This window comes from Camelus dromedarius, chromosome 2 (genome assembly GCF_036321535.1).
Source record: "Camelus dromedarius isolate mCamDro1 chromosome 2, mCamDro1.pat, whole genome shotgun sequence".
NCBI classification, from domain to species: Eukaryota; Metazoa; Chordata; class Mammalia; order Artiodactyla; family Camelidae; genus Camelus; species Camelus dromedarius.
Window position 1 is genome coordinate 14,014,026 of NC_087437.1, and position 21,578 is coordinate 14,035,603.

The 21,578-nt window shown below is 39.1% G+C and overlaps 1 protein-coding gene across 2 annotated transcripts in view; it reads right to left on the minus strand.

The window, feature by feature from the left end:
• Window positions 1–1,282: 1,282 nt before the first annotated feature.
• The window catches only part of ACAD11 (acyl-CoA dehydrogenase family member 11), an 81,729-nt gene continuing 61,433 nt past the window's right edge, over window positions 1,283–21,578 (minus strand). Inside the window, exons 14-20 of one of the 2 annotated variants that reach the window (XM_010987821.3) lie at window positions 16,776–16,842; window positions 16,054–16,139; window positions 14,165–14,236; window positions 13,065–13,135; window positions 4,721–4,837; window positions 3,798–3,907; window positions 1,283–2,816 (exon numbers count right to left, since the gene is read on the minus strand). In XM_010987821.3, the coding sequence (XP_010986123.2) occupies window positions 2,702–2,816; window positions 3,798–3,907; window positions 4,721–4,837; window positions 13,065–13,135; window positions 14,165–14,236; window positions 16,054–16,139; window positions 16,776–16,842 (638 nt within the window). In that variant the 3' untranslated portion in view covers window positions 1,283–2,701. Of the gene's footprint in view, window positions 2,817–3,797; window positions 3,908–4,720; window positions 4,838–12,980; window positions 13,136–14,164; window positions 14,237–16,053; window positions 16,140–16,775; window positions 16,843–21,578 lie in introns of both variants that reach the window. The other variant, XM_010987820.3, reaches the window with a different exon arrangement.

Consider the following 21,578-nt stretch of genomic DNA (forward strand, 5'->3'; position numbering starts at 1 on the left):
TCTTAAATACATTTCATTTTATAATATCCTTTATTTAAGAACTGTACTCGTTTAAATCCGAAGCCTGGGTAAGAAGTTTCCTCCTTTTAAATTTCCACAGACTGTTGTAGCGGAATTTAAGAGTGAGAGAAGTGTTTCCTGGCAAGTCTTATGTAAGCGACGTGCTGCTGTCCGCCTTTTCTGCCTTCACCCACTTTGGTTCTCCTGGACAGAATGTGCGTGTGCCTGTGACACGTACACGGAACAGAGTCCCGGGAAGGGCTGGGTGACGTGGGCCTTGCGAAAGCCTTGTGAGTAACAGGTTGATGAGGAAATCAGCTCCTCCATGATTTGCTTAACTTTCTTTTGTGTGTTCTCAAAGGTCAGAACATCAACTACCGAAGATCTTAACTGGCTGCTCCCCTGGACAGGCACTGCCACGCCTTCTGTGGGTGCTCTCCTGTAGAGCCTTGTGGTGCCTTCCGGTCGGGCAGTCACGGCCCCTCCTCCCCTGCTGATGCCCAGTTGGCAAATCTTGGAGAGGCCTTAGTGAGCAAAGCCCTGACTGGTGAGCTCTCCCTTTCTTCCTGCCTTCCTGCCGTGAAGTTACTCTATAGGGCCACTTCTCATTTTCAACCCGTGTGGGTTAAAATGTCTGGTGACCCTGAGTGATGCCTAGTGACCCTTAGTGGCTCCCAGTGACAGCCTGAGGAGACCTCAGAAATGGCCCTGACACTCCCAACGTTTCCAGCCAGCCACTCACTCACTGTGCCTGAGGCAAAGGTCCCTTGATCTCACTTCATCCTTGGGAGATTGGAATTTTCCCTTTCAAAATAACCTTTATTATTCTTTTTTACCATTATTTTAATCTGAATAAATCAAGGGTAAGGGAGAGAGGTGAATATTGCATGGGGGGACTTGCCTCAGGCTTGACTACATACATGATAAAAATAAATCAACTGAAACAAGTTAGGCACAAATTTAGCCAGTTTTCTTCAAAGAAGAAAAAGTTATCACAAAATTACAACTACCAGATGTAACTTTTAATTCAAATTCTTCAGAAACAATTCTGATTTCTTCTCAGTCACAACTTTTAAAACTAGTAATAAAGTTGAATAGCTTGGGTTATAAGATTTTATCCACTTTAAATAAAGATGCCATATAATACTTTATTGTGGTTCACAAATATCAAAGTGCCTCTATATGGCTTCGGTGATTCCTACACAAGCCCTCAGTAGATAAGGGTCCTCTAAGTTTAAAAGTTAATTCCAACGTTGAGAAAGAAATACGAGGTGCAGCGACGTTAAGGTTCAAAGGCAAATGTTTAAGACGCCCACACGGCACCCAAGGAATCGGAACGCAGGTCTTCGTCGAAGGCCTGCTCCCCACCCCCACTCCAAGAAGACATTTAAGTTATGACTGAAATAAGCTCTGCACATCAGCAAATCCATGTGATGTGTATGCTTTCTAATAAGAGTTTGAAAGTTTTTTGAAATCAAAATATTTTCACTTGAAAATTTAAAAAATTTGTGTTACTATTCCAATGGCATCCACACAAACTAAAAAGGTAACAAGAAACAGGTAAAATTAAGTTAAATGATAATTTAATTCAGTATATCCAAAATAATACCATTTCAACACGTAATCAATATTAAAAAAGTATTAATGAGACATTTAACCTTTTTTTCATACTAAGTCTTCAAAATCTGGTGTGCATTTTACACTTTCTTAATTTGGATGCTAGGTTTTCATTCAAAAAACTTGCTCTGCATTTAGATTTCATAAAATTTACATTTGCAAAAGATGATTCACATACCCAAGTTAGTCCAAACATGCTTAAAAGTTTTCCAGTAACTGAGTTGAGAATCTGTGTTTAAATTAAGTACAATTTAAGAAAATTAAAAATTCAGTTCCTGGTTGTGCTGGCCACGATTTAGGTCCTCAGGACTCACACATGGCCCAGCAGTGGTAACTCAAAGCACCACAAGGCTGTTGGCTTCGGGTGGTGCTGTGAGCAGAATGGTGTTCAGAGCAGACTGACTTGAATCTCTTCTTAAAAGTATATAACGTTTTTGTAGGTTAAACTTTCCACTGTTCTCATCATTTTATACACAGTTACATTTTTTCTTAATTATATTTTCTCGCAAGATGCCACGTCTTCCAGTAAACTTTAAACTGCATTCAGATTTTATGTATGTATAAATGCTGCTTGGTGGATTATGAAGTGGTTTAAAATGACGCGAATTCTAAAATGACCCAGTCGGTTGTGCATTCTTCTGCAGGGCAAACATTACCACAAAGTGTTAAACCATCCCCTGAAACCAGTGTTAAAAAGGATATCCCACTGTATTCTTTACAAAATAGTGATTCATTATTCCTTGAATATTTATTTAAATGAAACAATTCCTGAATGTCAAAATTAAAAAAAATATATTTTTATGCCTGAATGCCCCAATTTACTTCATGATCTCTTTACCAGCAGAACGTTTAAGCAATAAATGCTGCACAACTTAGGTACTGACCGAATGACAACAGCTACAGAATTTCTTGTTTCACTTAAACCTGCGTGACCCTTGAAATGATAAAGCCCACTGATTAAAAGAGAGGATCATATCTTTACCAAAGTGAGTCATTAATCCTGTGGTCAATCTGCTGCAAAAGCAGAGTGAGAGTCAAACGCTGGCTCCGATGAAGCGTGTGTGAAGGGAGGCCGTGTCCCTCCCTACACCTTGGCCCTCAGGCTTTTGCTTTGGTCCCGCAGCTCCATCTTTGCCACTGCCGAGAGGTGGACTTCGTCGGGCCCATCTGCTATGCGCAAGGTGCGCGTTAGGGCATACCTGGAGGGACACACAGAGCAGGATGGCAGGACTTCCCAAAGAGGAGCGTGAAGCTTTATCATCATCACTGATTCTAAGCCAAGACTATCGTGTTTGGAATCTGGCCAAGGCAGCAATCAGAAAAAGAGCACAGGGAAAATCAAGGAAAGTAAACCCAAGGGCTTGCGAAATGCTATTTTAAAGTGCCCCTCACTGGGGAGTGGAATCTTAAAGGGCAATCGGGCAAACTGCAGCAGTGCGTTTCAGGGTCAACAGCACATCTCCTGAATGGCAGTGTGGCTCTCAGCAATCCAGGGAGCCTCCACCTCCTGCAGGGGAGCAAGGACTGCCGTAGTGGGCTTAGTGTGCAGCCTTTATTGCTTAAACGTTGGTGTGCTGTAAGTACTCGAAGTTGCTAGAACTAAGAGTTATCTTAGGTGAGCCACAGGCAGCGAAGTGTAAATACATAACATTTATGCATTATAAATATGTAGTACTATATACATAGTTCTTTCTTAAGGTTAAAAGTTGATGGGACACCAGACTCTGATCTCCAGGGTGACAGGGAAGGTGGCACCATGCCCAGTGGTGACAGGCAATGCAGAGTGTTCCTTCTTGACTCCCAGCAACCACAGTGCGGACCGAGTAGGTTTAACGGAGTCCACGGGGGTGGTAAAGCCTGGCTCTGGGCTCCCGCTAGCCGGCTCTGCTCCTGGCCCGCCCTCCATGTCAGGGAGTTATTTACAGCCCAGGACCCTCAGTGAGTCCCCTCCATGTAAAGGTGAACACAACTGGGTGAAATGACAGTTGTAATCATAAGAGCAACTATTTATTGGCACTAAGCTCTACAGTGAAGTACCTTTATTACTGTAGTTAGCCTTCGGTTACGCTTTAAAGTAAGCTATCTTTATTTTCTCCTTAAACAGTTAGTATCAAGGTGCCTGTAGATTTTTAACTCCAAGCCCATCAAATGTAGACGGTGATTCAGTGACATCTACTCACATGTTGGCCAGCGGGTAATCCTGGGAAACACCCGCACCGCCACACACTTGGATGGCCCGGTCAATAATTTTGCAGACGGCCCGAGGGGCAGCCACTTTAATCATTGCAATCTACATAAGCAAGATATAAAAAGAATGTTCCTTTCTTAGATAATTCACAATGTGGCAGAATTTGATGTTATCTGTATTTGCTTTGTGAAATGAAATGGGGGAACTTTCCCACATGCATCATTTGTGAAACAGGATCTTTGATGAAAGCCAACGGAGATCCGCTAATACAGCTAATGGCCGTATTTCAGTCAATACAGACCTTATGGAAAGAGAGATCTCTTCCAAGTCACATTTTATTCACTTATTTACAATTTGCCTTGTTTCCAAAAGGATTTCAGGATTTCACATTCATCGCCTAAGGGATCACAAAAGTCTTCACTAATCAGTTTTCTCTTAGCATTGCTTCTATAATTAAAGGATCGTGTTCTTATTCTAAATAAGCCAGAAAGATAAGAAGGCAGGGGACCAGAGGTGCCTTTTGTGACACATTTACTATGTGGCAGCACAGTGCTCTGCATCATTGGGGTCGCTCTTCACTAGAACCCAAGGCCACAGGCAGACAGGTTAGATTCTTTGCCCAAGGTCACGAGGTTAGCAGGAAATGGCACACTGGGTACAATTCCAAGCCTGAATAGTGTCTAACATTCCCCTACCTTCCTATTGCTGCATCTCAAGAAAGTTGAAGACATTCTGCATCCTGAAAATCATTCCCTGCAGCAGCCCAGTGAAAGGAAAACTAGCAAGTGACACACACTTTAAACAAAAATCACATGGAAGCTTCTGAGTGCCCTCAAGGCACCATGAGACCTGAAATGTCCAGTGAGTGGGAAAAACTGGAGAAGGCTTGGCAGATGATGGTCCAAGGGGCCTCACCTCTTTCTTAGCGCCAGCGCTGCCCAGAGTATCGATGCTGTGGGCAGCTTTCAGGGTCAATAAGCGGATCTCCTCAATGGCAATGCGGCTCTCAGCAATCCAGTGAGCCACCACCTCCTGCAGGGGAGCAAAGGACCGGAAAAACGAGGATAAGATGAGCTCAGGTGTCTGAAGTCCCCTTGTAACACAGGCTTGTCATCTGGTGAAAACATTCTTTATGCTGAGGACTGTTCTCAGGCTTTACTTTATGTATTTTTAAATGGAAGAGTTAACTTGCTTGAGATATACCAGCCAGCCACATGCCTGTGGAATGCTGCAGGTAATACTGGCTGATTTTAGGAAAAAACTTTATTTGCTCAGAAAAATCATTTATTTTGGATGTCCCAATGTCTAAAATCAAGATGGCTGACCTGAGCAACTGTCTTACTATCAGGAAACTCTTGAGCTGGCCCTCCTGAATGCTAACTGCAGAGTGCCACTGAAACTTGGTTAAAAGTGAGGTGTGACAATCTAGATAATTCATAAAGCCATTTCAGTGCGGGGATGGTCCAGCAGTCCTTTATTCTGTCGTTACTATTATTTACTTAGTGAACATGACTATTTTCTTTGGTGAACAATTCTGTGAATTTTAACACATGTGCAGACTGATACAACCACAATCAGGATACAGAGTAGTTTCATCTCCCCCCAAACTCCCTCATGCTGCCCCCTTTTAGACCCATCTCTAAGCTCTAGCAACCACTGATTGGTTCTCAATTAATATGCTGCTGCCTTTTCCAGAATGTCACATAAATGTAATCATTTAGCATGTATTCTTTAGAGGCTGGCTTCCTTCACTCAGCATAATGCCTTTGAGTTTCATCCAAATTGTTCAGTGTATCAGCAGTCCATTCCTTTTTATCACCGTGTAGTATTCCATTGAAGGGATTTACCACAATTTGTTTATCCTTCACCTGTTGAAGGACATGTGGGTTGTTTCCAGTTTTTGATGATTATTAACAGAACTTCTGTAAGCATTTGCATATGGGTTTTTGTGTGAATATATCTTTTCTTTTTTTAAAGCAGATACCAGGAGTAGAATTGTTAGGTCATGAGGTAAATACTTATAAGAAGCTGTCAGTCTTTTCCAGAGTGACTGCACCATTTTCCACTCCCATCAGCAGTGTATCAGAGTTCCAGATGCTCTCCAAACCATCAGCACTTGGTATAGTCAGCATTTCTAAATTTTAGCCATTTTAGCAGAACTCTTAGCAAAGAAATAGAAGAAATAAAGAAGAACCAAATGGATATTTTATAACTGAAAAAATATAATAATTTAAATAAAAAGCTCAGTGGGTGGGCTTGAGAGTAGAATAGAGGGGACAAAGGAACAAATCAGTGAACTGGAAGATAGGACAAAAGAAACTACCCAATCTGAACCACACAGAGAAAACACACTGAAACATTTTTTTAAAGAATAGCATTAGGGACTTGTGAACTATAACAAAATATCTAGCATTTATGACATCAGAGCCCAGGAAGAAGAGAAAGAACTGAAGAACTATTCAACGGAATAATGGCTGAAATTTTGCAAGAGACATAATCTATAGATTTAAGAGGCTGAGTGAATCCAAAGCAGGATAAACCCAAGAAATCCATGCCAAGGCACATCACAGTTAAACTTCTAAAAACTAAAGACAAAATCTTGAAAGTAGCCAGAGAGGAATGACACCTATTGGAAAAATGTGTGTGTATATGCCAGGAGGAAGTGGCAGGGTCTTTCTCAAGGGCTAAAAGAGAAGAATTGTCAACACAGAACCCTATGCCAAGTAAGGGTCTCCCTCAGGAGGAGAAATCAAAACATTCTTAGATAAGGGAAAACAGAGAATTTGTCACGTGTAGACCCTAAAAGAATGGCTAAAGAAAGTTTTCTAAACAGAAGAGTTAAAAGGAACCTTGGAAAATCAGGAAGAAAGAACACAGTAAGAAAAAAATATGGCTACAGACAATTGGCTTTTCTTTTCCTCTTGAATTTTCTAACCTATGTTTGATGGTTGAAGTAAAACTTGTAACACTGTGTGATGTCATTCCAAATGTACACAGAGAAAATACATGACAATTGTATTATACAGGGATTTAAAGGGAGGTAAAGTTTTTATACTTCACTCAAACTGGTCAAATGAGGACACCAGTAGACTAGTGAGATACATAACTACATAAATATTATATGTGTATGTATATATATATTTATATATACATTGTATATATTTATAAGCAATATCTAGAGCAACCACTAAAAGAGCCATACAAAGAGATACACTCAGAAACATTACAGATAAAATGGAATTCTAAAAATGTTAAATTAATCCAAAGGAATGTAGGAAAAAGAAAACAGAAACTACAAACAGAACAAACAGAAAACAAAACATAAAAAGGTAGACATAAGCCCTAACCTACAAAGACAAAGATTAAAAAACATGACCAAACTATATGCCATCTAGAAGAAATTCACTTCAAATATAATGATGTAGGCAGGCTGAAAACAAGAAAAAAGAAAAAAGAAAAAAAAATCATGCAAACATTAATCAAAGGAAAGCATGAATAGCTATATTAATACCAGATAAAAGTAGACTTCAGAACACAGGAAATGACTAGAGAGAGAGAGAGGGTCATTATGTAATAAACGATAAATTTTCAGGAAGTCACAGCAATTCTAAATATGTATGCATCAAACAACAGAACTGCTGAATATGTAAAACAAAAACTGATAGAACTGAAAAGAGCAGCAAACAAATCCAACAGTCCTAGTTGAAGACGCCAACATCTCTCTCAATGTTGACAGAACAACTAGACAGATATTAGCAAAGACAGAGAGGAACTTAACAATACCATTAACCAACAGGATCTAAGAGACATTTACAGAACACTCCACCCAACAACGCAGAGTACGCATTCTTTCCAAGTATCCACAAAACATACAATAAGATAAACCACATCCTAGTCCATAGAGCCAATTGCAACAAGCTTTAAGAAGTGAAATAAAACAGTTTGTTCTGTGAACGTTAATCTTGTAACCTGCTACCTTGCTGAATTCTTCAATCAGCCCTAGTAGTTTCTGTGTGGACCTTTTAGTGTCTTCTATATATAGTAACATGTCATCAGCATATAGTGACACTTTTACGTGTTCTTTTCCAATTTGGATCCCTTTTATTCTCTCTCTTGCCTGATTGCTGTGGCTAGGACTTCCAAGACTATGTTGAATAGGAGTGGTGATAGTGGGCAGCCTTGTCTTGTCCCAGATTTTAGTGGGAAGCTTTTGAGTTTTTCACCATTGAGTACTATGCTGGCTGTTGGTTTTTCATATATAGCTTTTATGATGTTGAGACATGTTCCCTCTATACCCACTTTGGCGAGAGTTTTTATCATAAATGGGTGTTGAATTTTATCAAATGCATCTATTGAGATGATCATGTGGTTTTTGTCCTTTCCCTTGTTGATGTGATGTATTACACTGATTGATTTGCGTATGTTGAACCACCCTTGTGCCCCTGGGATGAACCCCACTTGGTCATGATGTATAATCTTTTTTATGTGTTGTTGGATTTTATTTGCTAATATTTTGGTGAGGATTTTGGCATCTATGTTCATCAGTGATATTGGCCTATAATTCTCTTTTTTGGTAGTGTCTTTGCCTGGTTTTGGTATCAGGGTGATGGTGGCTTCATAGAATGAGTTTGGGAGTATTCCCTCCTTTTCAGCCTTCTGGAAGAGTTTGAGAAGGACTGGTATGTGCCCACAATGGGATCAAAAACAGCAGGAAAACCTCCAAACACTTGGAAAGTAAGTAACACAATTCCAAGTGACCCATTTCCATGGATCAAAGAGGAATCCAAAGGGGAATTGAAAAATACACTGAATGGAATGAACATGAAAATATGATATATAAAAATTTGTGGAACACAGGTAAAGTAGTGCTGAGAGGAAAATTTACAGCATGAAATGCATAGATCAGAAAAGGGGAAAATCTCAAATCAATAATCCATGCTACCATGCCAAGAACCTAGAAAAAGGAAAAAAAATAAGTCTGAAGAATGCAAAAAGAAAGGTATGACAGAGTAGAAATCAGTAACATTGAAAATAGAAAAATAGAGAAAATCAGTGAAGCAAAGATCCTGTTACTGTTAAGTCATTGTATTGTATAATTTTATATATTAATGATTAATGTATGTTCTTTGAAGAGACCAATAAAATTGATAGACCTCTAAAAAGACTGACAAAGGAAAAGGAAGGCACAAATAACCAATTTCAGGAATGAAACGGGATGTCACTGAAGACCCTGCAGACATCAACAGGAAAATAGAAGAATGCTGTGAACAATTCTAAGCACACAAAGTTGACAGCTTAGACAAAATAGACCACTTCCTCAAAAAACACAAACTACCTCAACTCATTCAATATAAAATAATGTGAATAGCCCTATAACTATTAAGGAAACTGAATTTTAGATTAAAAATTACCCCCATCCCAAATTTCCAGGCCCAAATGGTTTCACTAGAGAACTCTATCAAATGTTTAAAGAAGAAGTAACACAAATCTAGACAATCTCTTTGAGAAAGTACAAGAGGTGGCAACACTTCCCAAACCATTTTGTAAAGATGGTATTATCCTGCTACTAAAACCAGATAAAAACAGTACAGAAACGAACACTACTGAACAATATCCCTGATGAATATACGTGTAAAAATCCTTAACAAAATATTAGCAAATAGAATTCAGCAATCTATAAAGAGAATTATACATAATGACAAAGTAGGGTTTGTTCCAAGGATACAAAGCTAGTTTAGTGTGGAAAATCCATCAATGTACTCTACCATATTAACAAGCTGAAGAAAAATCACATGGTCATACAAATTAATGCAGAGAAAATAATTTCATTCAAGACAAAAAACTCTCAGAAAACTAGGTGTAGAGGGGGAACTCAACAAAGAGCACCTATAAAAAACCTACAGCTAACATCATGCTTAATGTCCCCTAAGAAACTGGATCACTCACATACAGCTGGTGAGGACGAAAACCGGCACAGCCCTTCTGCAAAAGAGGGTGGTGGTTTCTTAAGAAACTAAACACGCAACTACCATACGACCCAGCGACTGCTTTCTTGGGCATTTATTCCAGAGAAATAAAGACTTACGTTGATGCAAAACCCTATACTTGAATGTTTATAGCAGTTTTAACTGGTAGCAGCTCAAAATTGGAAACAACCGGCATATCCCTCAACAGGTGAACAGCTAAAAACAAAAAAACTACTGATGCACATAAACTGGATGACTCTCCAAAGAGTCGTGCTGAGTGAAAAAAACCAGTCCCCAAAGTTCACATGCTGTATGATTCCATTCTTGAAATGACAAAACTAGAAAAATGAACAGATCAGTAGCTGCCAGGGGTTGGTGAGGAGGCGGGTGAGAGCAAAGTGAGTGTGGCTTTAAAAGGACAACGTGAGGGCTCTTCATGGTGATGGAAATGCTCTGTACCTTGACTGTATTGATGACAATATCCCGGTTCCAATAATCTATTACAGTTTGGCAAGATGTTACCATTGGGGGAAACTGGGTCAAAGGTACAAAGGATCTCTCTATATTATTTCTTACATCTGCACGTGAATCTACCGTGATCTCAAAAACATTAAACATTAGTACTTGCTTTTCATTTGGCTTAGGGAACATGCTCTGAGTTTCCTCCACTGGTCAGAACTTGGAAGAGAAGCAGGGAGGTAAGTGGAAAACCATGAAGACGAAACCCTACCAGCAACCAAGCACTCAGAATTCACACTGAAACCCGGGAAACGTAACAAATGCTTCCAGTTGGCTGTAGTAGGTTTTTTTTTTTTTCAGTTCCCAATTCTAAACACAGAACTGATGTTTATGATGGAGAATAATATTTGTTAAGACTGATAAGCAGATAATCATAGTGCTCCAATTTGAGCCACATTAGCTGCCCACAGCCATTCTTATGTTTGGCCAAGTTTGCTGCGGTGTATTCCCTCAACAGTGACTATTTGATCAGTTTCCCTTTCACAGTGATGCGCAATATGATAGCCACTAACTACACGAAATGTGAACTATGCCTACTCTGAACTGAGATGTACTGTAAGTGTGAGACATACACCCAGTTGAGAAGAATCAGTATTTTAAAAGAATGTAAAAAACCTTACTACTAATATTTTTATATTGATTTCATACTGAAATAACATTTCAGATATATTGGGTTAAAGAAGATACATTATTGAAATCCATTTCTTTTTACTTTTAAAAAACGTAGCTACTAGAAAAATTTAAATTACATTTGTGGCTCACAATATATGTCTACTGAATGGCACTGCCCTAGAGGTTGAAACAAGGCTCAAACTTGTTAATGTCAAGCAAGTTGCCAGCAGTCTGTCTTTTTGATGGTTGTAAAATGGGGTGATTATAACTTCATGAACAGACCCCGTATATATTTACTTCTTAGCTTTAGAATAAAAGAAAATGTTCTCAGCTGGGTCTCTAAGGACCCTAGATTTGCTGAAAAGCATTAAGTGGGTGCTCTAAGGAGTTGCCAGATTTATTTATTAAGACAGAACTTGGATAAAGAACTTTTTGCTTTAGTGCCTGGAATAAATTAGAAGGCAGCTAGAAGAGGTCTCCAGTTTCAGGAGAATGGAATGTTACTTTCACAAACTGAAAAAGAAAAAAAACAGCTGGCCCCAATCTTTGTTTACAACATGCTCACACATCTCTTTTGCTTTTGCCAGATCATTCCCCTCGTGCCAAATGCAGCAGGTTTCCAGTGAAGGGAGGCAGAGTTAAGCCCAGGCTTGTTCTGCTTGATACATTAACTTTAAAAAGCAGGAGAGAAACTGCCCTCTAGCAGAGCATTAAAAAATCTCTTGTGAAAGCAGCACATGAGCAGAGTGCTTCTGTGTGTTCAGGATGCCTTTGGTGTCCTCCCTTCACCCTGCTCCAGGGTTTGGATGGCAACCTTGAAAAGAGAAAAGAGTAAGAAGTGACAGCTGATGCCATGAGCAACTCTATAGCTCCTACTCCAGCAGCAGCGCCGAGTGGCATCCATGGCCCTGGAAATCTGCACCTTCTCACCTCCTCCCATGGTGTCCATCAAACAGCTGAAGCCTTGCCCTCATCGTTTACTAATGGGGCTCCCCACAAATTATTCCTAGGCGATTGCCATAAAGCAGGCTGTGTCTTTCCATGAAAACATTGTTACAACTAAATCATAGATATGCTGAATAATATTTCACAAAAAGCAAGCATGGCCTATACGAATTCACGGTAGAAAATGTACTGCAAAATTTTTTAAGTGTCACAAATGTACTTTACAAAGGGACCAATGTACTTAAAATGTACACGTCCGGCAAACACAAGTACAATTTTATCCCCATGAGTTTGACCTAACACTACATGTTAGCAATCATGAGTACTAAATGTTTAATAATAGTTTTTCTTGCCTTCTTGAAAGTTAGAAGGGTCTTGTGGGGCATGATTTGGATATCTCACATCTCTGAAAAAGTTTTCCATTTCAGCTCGAAAGCTCCTTTCAACATTTCTTGTAAGCAAGGAAGTCTGAAATGACAGCTTCTTTTCCTTCTTGATAAGTATTCTCTAATTTGGATTATACTGCCCGGTTGTAACTCTATTGTCTACTGTGCTTTGTAAACAAAAGACTCAGCAGTACATAATTGAGAGATGAGAATTCAAAAAAAAAAATCATAAACATCCCACCAAATGTTGGTCCCATTTCTACTTGTATTTGGCCAGTGACAGGGCGCTCACTTCTTTCTGAAACAGTCCATTCCGTTTTTAGATCGCTCTCCTTTTACTGAGTTTTAGGCTACTTTCCTTTATCTTTACACTTATCTGTCCTAATTCCTTCCAGAAAGCCCAAGGGCCAGGCTTCCTTCCTACTTATGACAGCCCTCTCAGGTGCACAGAGAGCGCCATCAGACCAGGTTCCCTGCAGAACAGGAGTCTGAGGAAGTCGCAGGAATTGTCCACATTCTGTGCTGAGGTGTTGAAGCTCTTTAGGAGTTATTTAATCTTTCTCAGAGATAACTCTCTCTCATCAGACTATAATTAAATACAGATATAAATACACTTTGTGGAAAAGAATCATCTTGTTTATGCAAAGGAAATCTCTCGCAACCAAGAGACATTTCCTTTGCTGTTCTGGTTCAAGGTTGGAGTAGTGCATTGGGCTACAATAAATTCAAGTGAGTCATTGTCCTTACATGTGAATACAGCTGCTTCTTAAAGGCCACCCTTTGCTTTGCCCGTTCACACATGATCTGCAAAACGCGTTCAGCCAAACCTACTGTTCTCATGCAGTGGTGGATCCTGCCAGGCCCAAGACGGCCTTGGGCAATTTCAAATCCCCGACCTTCACCTGAGAGGAAGAAAGGAGAATGCAAAAGTGGTCACAGCCCATTTCTTTTGTTATTTACACAAAATCCTGAGAAAAGGATGAGCTGCCCTCAATAAAAAATGGCATTCTGGGTAGGAAAAAAGTCAGTTCTGTAATAAGGGTTATCATATATTATAGAACTTTAAAAAAAAAGTTTTTTTTTTGAGGGGGGAGGTAATTAGGTTTATTTATTTACTTTTTTTGATGGAAGTACTGGGGATTGAACCCAGGACCTCGTGCACACTAGGCATGCACTCTGCCACTGAGCTACAGCCTCCTCTTTAGAACTTTTGATTTCTATTTTTTTTTAAACCGCCATCATTGAATCAAATTTAGGGCCAAGTACCTACTCTGCATAAGTTACTCTGTAAGTGCTACAATGGTTACAAAGGTAGACAAGATACAGTCCCTACACCAGGAGTTCAGAACTAGAAGAGGGGGCAAGGGATGCAAGGGATAAGGCACATGGAGAAGGACAAGGCAAAAGGGAGAGGCTGTCTGTTCACCAGTGTGCCTGGCGGCATCTGGGGCTTGTTGAATGGATGGGATGAGGAACACACGAACCTTCCTGAAAGGGGCCGTCGGAGATGTTCTCTGAAGGCTGGGTAGGAGTCCAACAAGCAAGAGGATGGAGTCATTCCAGGCATACAGTGTTTAAAGTTATTTATGCTTCTAATGTGTATAAAAGACTTGAATTCAGAAAGTACTGAGCTTTATTAACACAAGTAGTCAGAAGATCATGTTGTAGGAAAAAGTTGGTTGTCTGAATTGTGTAATTTTTGTATTTAGCTGTGTTTTCAATTGATGTGATACACAAAACCACATCAAACACTTAAATAAAACGTTATTATTTTGTAGAAAATCCACCAAAGGAAAAAAAATTTCCCTTATAACCGGACTAAATAAGAGGGGAAAGTATTTAAATTATGGGAGACTTCATATCCTTTCCATATTTAAACCTGAAAATATTTTAAAACACAACAAAGAATCATTTTTCCAAGCTTATCTCACCTAGTATTAAATTGGTGGCCGGAACTCGCACTTGATTAAAATGGATCTCAAAATGTCCTCCGTGGAAATTATCTATGAAACAGAAAATAAAATGTTAAAGAGCAAAATGAGCTACCAAAAAATAATCACAAATAATTAATCTAATGAAATATAATTACTCAAGGAAAGTGGGGTTTAAAGGCCTCATATGTCACAGACATTCCTAGGTAGACCTGAGCCCTGAACCCCCAGCACCGTGCAGCCCAGAAAACACATTAACTGTTCTAGAAATTTTAAGAGATTTTAGATATTATTTCATCCAAAGTGTTTTTTGTTTGTTTATTTCTTTGTTTTAACTCATTCTTTGAAGTTCTAGAGCTATGAAAAAGGAAGATGGCTCCATGGTCCAATCAGATTATTTTTTTATTATTATTGTTGCTTCTTTGACATTTTTTACATATGGGCTTCCAAAGAAAATTTTGCTTAGGAAAAAAAGGGTTTTAATGGTTCAAAAATTGAAAATAAGAAATGTAGTTCAAGTTTCTTATTTTATCACTGTGGAAATCAATGCCCAAAGATGCGAAGAACCTGCTCATAGAGACAGAACAGGCTCGGCATGAGAGACAGAGCAGGGGCTGGACCTTCAGGTGTGTTTGCTCCCAGTCTAGGCTTATTTGCTGTGTTTGCCTCTTGAAAATGCTGACATGTGACTGAGACTGGGAACATACTCACAACCGTGTCTTTATATCATCCTTCCTCCCTGCCAAGTTCTTGAGATAATCTCATGCTAATTCCACACCCTTTTCCTGTCAGAATAGACATTAATAATCAGCCTTGTCCACGCTGTTTCTTTTGGCCTTGGGCACGGGGAGCTGGAGAGGTGCTGGTGAAATTGTCATAACTGGAATTTCAAACACAGGCTCTAAATGGAGGGTATGGAGGGCAGCCAACCAGTATTATAAACCCATTTTGGTGGTTTTCAGGCTGTTGCTCTGCAATCCGACAACGTCCCATGAACAATTTGCTCCAGGGGCTGGTTCATCCCCATCTTGCCGACACACTTGGCCTGTGGGTGCGCTCTCCAGCTGCAGCCCACAGAAGGGGATGCCACATGCGCCGTAAAACAGGTCCTGTGTCCACTCCTTGAACATTTACATTAGCCATATTCAATAGTAAAGAGAAAGCCAAGGTCACCACAAACCTGAAGTTCAGTCAACTTCTTCATAGCATTTGTCACCTGCTAACAGCCATGTAACTTCTTATTTATGTGTTTTTATTTAGTGCCCATCTCCCTGCCACTCCCCACTCTGCGTGTAAGCTCCACAAGGGCAGAGATCTTGGCCTGTTGTGTTCACTAACATATTCTAAGCTCCTAGAACAGTGCTCAGCATTCAATAAATACTTGCTGGGTGAGTAGCAAAGAAACAATGAACATGAGCCTGAGCAAAAGTATCCTTGCTTCTTAAAACTCCACCCAAGGACCAAAGGAATTAAAAGCTTTGCATCTGAATCAGTCAAATCCCATTGCTTATTAACAGTTCTTGTAGGTTGATTAAGGAAGCTAAACTTGAAAACAAAAATGAATGTTATTTTGGATTACCTAGATTTACTTTTTCCATGTCTATTTCATTAATCCATCCCCCTGGGTAATGGAGAGAAGACTGGCAGGCAGAGTTGCTGTTCCTTGAATACCAATCGGCCCTTTTCCAAAAGCAGACAAAACGTGGTAGAATGCTGTACCACCTCCCTTTTTATTTATTCTGTTCTGAACCCCTGACATTTATATTACGAGCCAAAGGATTTCTAAGAACACATTTCATACATTAAAATGCTATCCATTCTCTTCAGGGTTACAGCATATTCTAGTCTTCCTGCTTGCCAGTGGACAGACGTGCTGATTGAGTACTTACCCAGGTAGCCAAAAACTGACAAAGGCCTTATGACTTCTACTCCAGGTGTGTTGATAGGAACAAGAATCATGCTGTGTTGTCTGTGTCTGGTCAAGAGAAACCCAAATGTTAGGAAAAGTTTGCTAAGTGGAAAAATAAAACACATGTTCGGTGGAGTCACAACTGTCATTTTTTCATGGTTATCATGTAATCATGGGAGCAATGATGTCCGGAATGGGAACTGTGTAAAAGACACACATCAAGTACATTCCGATGCAGGCTGTGATCTGAACAATAACCATGATTTGAAAATATGTGAAAGATAGTTTGACTGAGGCTTCTCGTTGCCCAGCAGTCGTAACTGGGAACTGATATGCAATCTCAAAGATTTCAAGCCTACTGCCTTGGATCTAAACGTCTAATCCCTTAATTACTTACAGACAGTTCTGAAAAATTTTATAGGTCTTGTAATCTGATCCAAACAGCTTTGAGGATTCAGCAACACTTTTTAACACAGGAAATTCCACAGTGAAGAATGTGCAGCAGCACCCCCTAAAATGTTATTCCTAAATATATGTTTTAGCAAAATAATTGTAAAATACCTATATGTCACATTTAACCTCATATTTTATACTATTATGATTTGTACGCCCGAATGGTATATTTTAAGTAAATGAAGTGGATAGCGAGAAAGACCGACTCTTATTCCTCCACAGATTTCTCAATCACTATTGCTATATTACCTGGCTGCCAAGACATTGTTAGTTCTTCCCATAACAATTGCAACTTTGCACTTTGGTTTCCCAGCTCCTAAAACCAGGGAGAAGAGGAGAAGAATATATCATAGAAGGAAATTTTTAGTCTGAAATTTCACCCTAAAAGTTCTCATCCTTCCAAGTTTATCCCTGGCAAAAAACAAATAGAAAGAAAACCCTTGATTCATTAAAAATAATGCTATGTATAAAACTGTGAATCATCCAAGAAAAATGACTAGCCAAGGCCAAGAACGGACTCCCTCAGTGAGAGCTGCTGCCCCAAAATAACCAGAAGTCGAAGAAGCAGTGACACAGCTGCGGCCCTAAGACAGAAGGACAGCTCTCCACTCATACCATTTCAGATGTCAGCATGCTCGAAAGGTGGTGAACTGCTAGCGTATTTCCTTCTGTTTAGATCTCATATTTTCTGACATATGGACAAGAAGTATATATAACTCATATTTAAAGTATTTAAAACCAGCGGCTGAGAAAGACCTAATTTCTCCAACCGTGGCATGGGGTGAGGGTGAGTCTGAGGATCCAGTACCTCTCCCAGACCCCCTCACTTGCCCTAGCCATGCGATGGAACAGCTGAAGATGATTTACTTGGCTGTCTACATACATGAGGCTCGGATTCCACCCTCAGTAAGCCTTGGTTCTCATTTATTGATTTATTAAGGGTTAGAAATTTGAAAATATAAAATTATTCTCATTTTAATGTAAACTTTTACTTTATTGCAGTTTAAGGTCTATGGTAATTCCCCAAAGGGGCCTTCTTGCAAAAAGTACGTTTCATTTTCACCAGTCTAAGCACTTCATTCCTCAGGGAAACTACCATTTAACCGCTTTACTGCGTCTAAAACCACAAACAGCTGGATCAAACTAAGTTAAACACATGTACAAAGTCTTAAATCATCAGATTATTTTTTTCCTAACTTCTTGTAAAAAGTGGTTTCAGGAGACTTGAAATCATACGAAGATTAAATGAGAAATGTTAGCAATTATGTCAAATAGTAGAGTAGCACCATAAAATCCTAGGACTTAAAAGGATAAACTCCATGGGACATATTAAAGGACCCTGCAGGGATGTGATCCGTGAAATCCAGAATATGGGAAATCTACAAGACAAATAATCCAGTTTCTTCAACAATTAAATTGCAATAAAAAGAAAAAAAAAGACAGGGAGCTTATAGATGAAAAGAGATTTAAAAAAAATATCAACCGGCAGCAATTTTTAGACCTTATTTGGATCCTAATTCAATTAAATAAAAAGCATTTATGACAATTATGAAACAATTAGAAATGTGAATAGTTACTGGCTATGTAATGACATTAAGTAGTTTTAGGTGTGCTAACGGTATTAAAGAGCCCTCACTGAGATATACACTGAAGTGTTTGTGAAGGAAATAATGTGATGTCTGGGATTTATTTCAAAGTAATATGGGGAGAGGAGGGAATGGGAGTAGGGGTGGAGCAAGCCTGGCCATGAGTTGGAAATTGTTGAGCTGTAAAACTAGTCAAAGAGTATTCCTGGGAGACCTAAATGTGTGACAGAGATAAAGAAGAAATTTGGGTGGTGTGGGTGGTACACTGAAATGTCTGGAAACAGCGCACATAACAGTGAACGTGAGGAGTCAAGGAGGGCAGGGCCCGGAGGGAAGAGATGCCTTAATTCTGCAGACTGACAGGGGCCTGGGAAGAGGACACAGTAAGGAAGCAGTGCTAGAAGAAAGGCGATTGGCTGAGGAACAGAGACCAGAGTGAGCAGAAGTAAAGAAAGAGAAGCGAGGGTAAAGAGAAGGGGTCCACTTTAAACTGTACTGTTTTCAGTCTATGTGGAAGTGAGGCTACAAAAGGGGGCTCAATCCAATATTTATAAGGGGGCAAATGAAACAGGTGGCACTCTCACAGGCAGGGATCTGATACTTAGCCTGAAAGAGGAAAGTATATAGTGTGTTAAAAGAAAACTGAATAAAGTCACTCGGAGACTCAGAATCTGTAGCCTGAAAGCTAGCTTCCCGTCAGCAGACTCTGAGTTCCAGCCCTGCTTCACCAAAAGTTTCCTTACAGAATTCCTATTCAGAAGAGAAACATGGCTGGAAAAAAAAAGCCCCGTTAAAAACAGAGAAAATCTCAACCAGCTATCCTTCCTTTTCCCTTAAGTCTAAACAGAAAACCAAAGAGCTGTAGTATGTGAGTCTGCAGCACTGAAGAGAGTGACTGATCAAAATAAACAAACTGGAACTCTCCGAGAGAGAGCTCCAGAAAAGAAAAAACTCAACAGAATTACAGGTACAGTTTAATGGTGTGTGTGTATGGGTAAAGGGGAAGAAATATAACATGATCAAAGTAAATGATGCAATGAAAGAAAAATGGCAGTTAGAAACTCCAGGAAAATAATTTGTAAATGTGCAAATGAACCATGGTCCAAATATAAAAGAAACTACAGTATGGCGTGAATTTAAGTAATACATAGAGTGTAAATCTATCTTAATTGATGTTGATGCTTAGAAACACTCTTCTTACAACGGCCAAGGTGACAGTACATTCAATCAGTCAGAGAAAGACATGGAATCTACCTAACATACTACTCAGACCAGCACTGAACAGTATTTACATAGTCCTATAAAGGAAGTATTGGTTTTCAAAGTTTAGAGTCATCCTGTGGTCAACCATGATTATGGTTGCAAGATAGAAATAAATGCTACTAATTTTGACAATGTAAAAGCTTAAACTGTGGTTGACGCAAGGTGCAATACGGAAGGGAGGAACAAAAGGTAGAGAAAGGGGTAAGAGCACTCATAGGTCTTTATGTTATGAAGTGGAGCTTGAAGAGATTCTGTCAAGTGAGGATGCAGAGGAGAGATTTAGAGACATCATCTAAAAGTTTAAAAAGTAATCAATCAAAAATTGAAATAAAATAAATATCTACATTATGAAAAGGCAGAGAGTTTTAATACAAATGAGGGAAACTGTTCTTTTCCAAATTAGAGAGTCAATGGGTAGTGTCTAAAATGAATAAACTGGGAGAGAGAAAAAAGCATTTTACTTAAAACTGTAACAGAAATCAGAGAACTAAAACCAGAAACTGTTAGAAGAGTTTTATCCAGGGTCTGGTGCTGCGGTGTGAGGGGATGGGAACAAGTTATGCTCTCAGATATTTTCAGATTGGTTGCCATTTCTAATTGAATAGTAATAATAACAACTACTACTTTTAAAAACCTGCCCACCATCTTGTGAACGAATATGTAGATGCCAATTAGGAGGAGACTGAGAGAGACTTGCTGAGTAAAATGCAGTATGTTTTTTTCTCTTTCCTTATCTCACTTCAATCAGAATATTTAATCTTTGGGCTGTGCAGGAGTTGCTTCCTGCATACAGTTGGGCATTTCCCCACTTCTCCTAAATGAAAATACATAACTCCAGAAATCCTGCACGCACACTCTGCTTTAGAAAATGCCTACACTGATAAAAACCCTAAAATCAGATTTCGTCTGGGAAAGAGGGGGAAGGGGAGGTAGGCAGTGTGCCCAAAATGGGTGGTTCTGTTCATCCCCAGGCTGATAGCAGAATAAGGAAACAGCTTAAACTGACAGAGCTTGAATCATAAGACTGCTTTCTCCACCGCAAAAGCCAATGGATGTGTCAGAACTTGCAGTTCCATATATATCTAACTAACTGGAATAGAACAACATTAAATTGGCCATCAGATGCCACATTGTAATCACAAAACAAATATGTTAAGTAAAATTGTTTATTTCTTCCCAAGTATATGACTTATTGTCTTATCCCAGGGGTAAGAAAAATATGACATATTATGTATGAAATAAAGAGCAAAACCATTTTCTCCATCCTTATCTGCTATGCAACATAATCTTATTACTAAATCCGATTGCTACAAATAAAATTTAGTGAAGTTTTTATACTGAAAAGGAACGAGTCTATTTTTCTTTAAAAGAAAAACACAAGCATTTTCATAAATACAAGAGAAATGTAATGTTGTCCAAGTGGAACACTTTACCATGCCTTGAAGAGTCTGCAGTATGTATTCTTATGTTAGATAACAAAGGCCTTCAATTCAGGTTAAACATACTTATTTTATATCAACCAATATAAATGGCAGTTTTAGAATTTCTAGAATTCGATCTTCAATATATATGTATGTATGTATATACATATACATAAAGATTTTATTTTAGAGCAGTTTTAGGTTGGCTGCAAAGTTGAAGGGAAGGCACGGAGATTCCCTAAATACCCCCTACCCCCACCACCCTCAGCCTTTATCAGCATTGCTCATCTGAGTGCTACATTTTTCACAACTGATGAACCTACACTGACACATCATAACCACCCAAAGTTTATAGTTTATATTACAGTTCACTCTTTTTTCAAACTGAAGTGTAGTCAGTTACAATGGGTCAATTTCTGGTGTACAGCATAATGTCCCAGTCATGCATATATATACATATATTTGTTTTCATATTCTTTTTCATTAAAGGTTATTACAAGATATTGAATATAGTTTCCTGTGCTATACAGAAGAAATTTGTTTTTTCATCTATTTTTATATATAGTGGTTAATGTTTGCAATCTCAAACTCCCAAATTTATCCTTTCCCACCACCTTTCCCCGGTAACCGTAAGATTATTTACTATGTCTGCAAATCTGTTTCTTTTGTAGATCAGTTCATCGTGTCCTCTTTCTCCTTCCTTTTCTTTTTTCAGATTCTACATATGAGTGATATCATATGGTACTTTTCTTTCTCTTTCTGGCTTACTTCACTTAGAATGA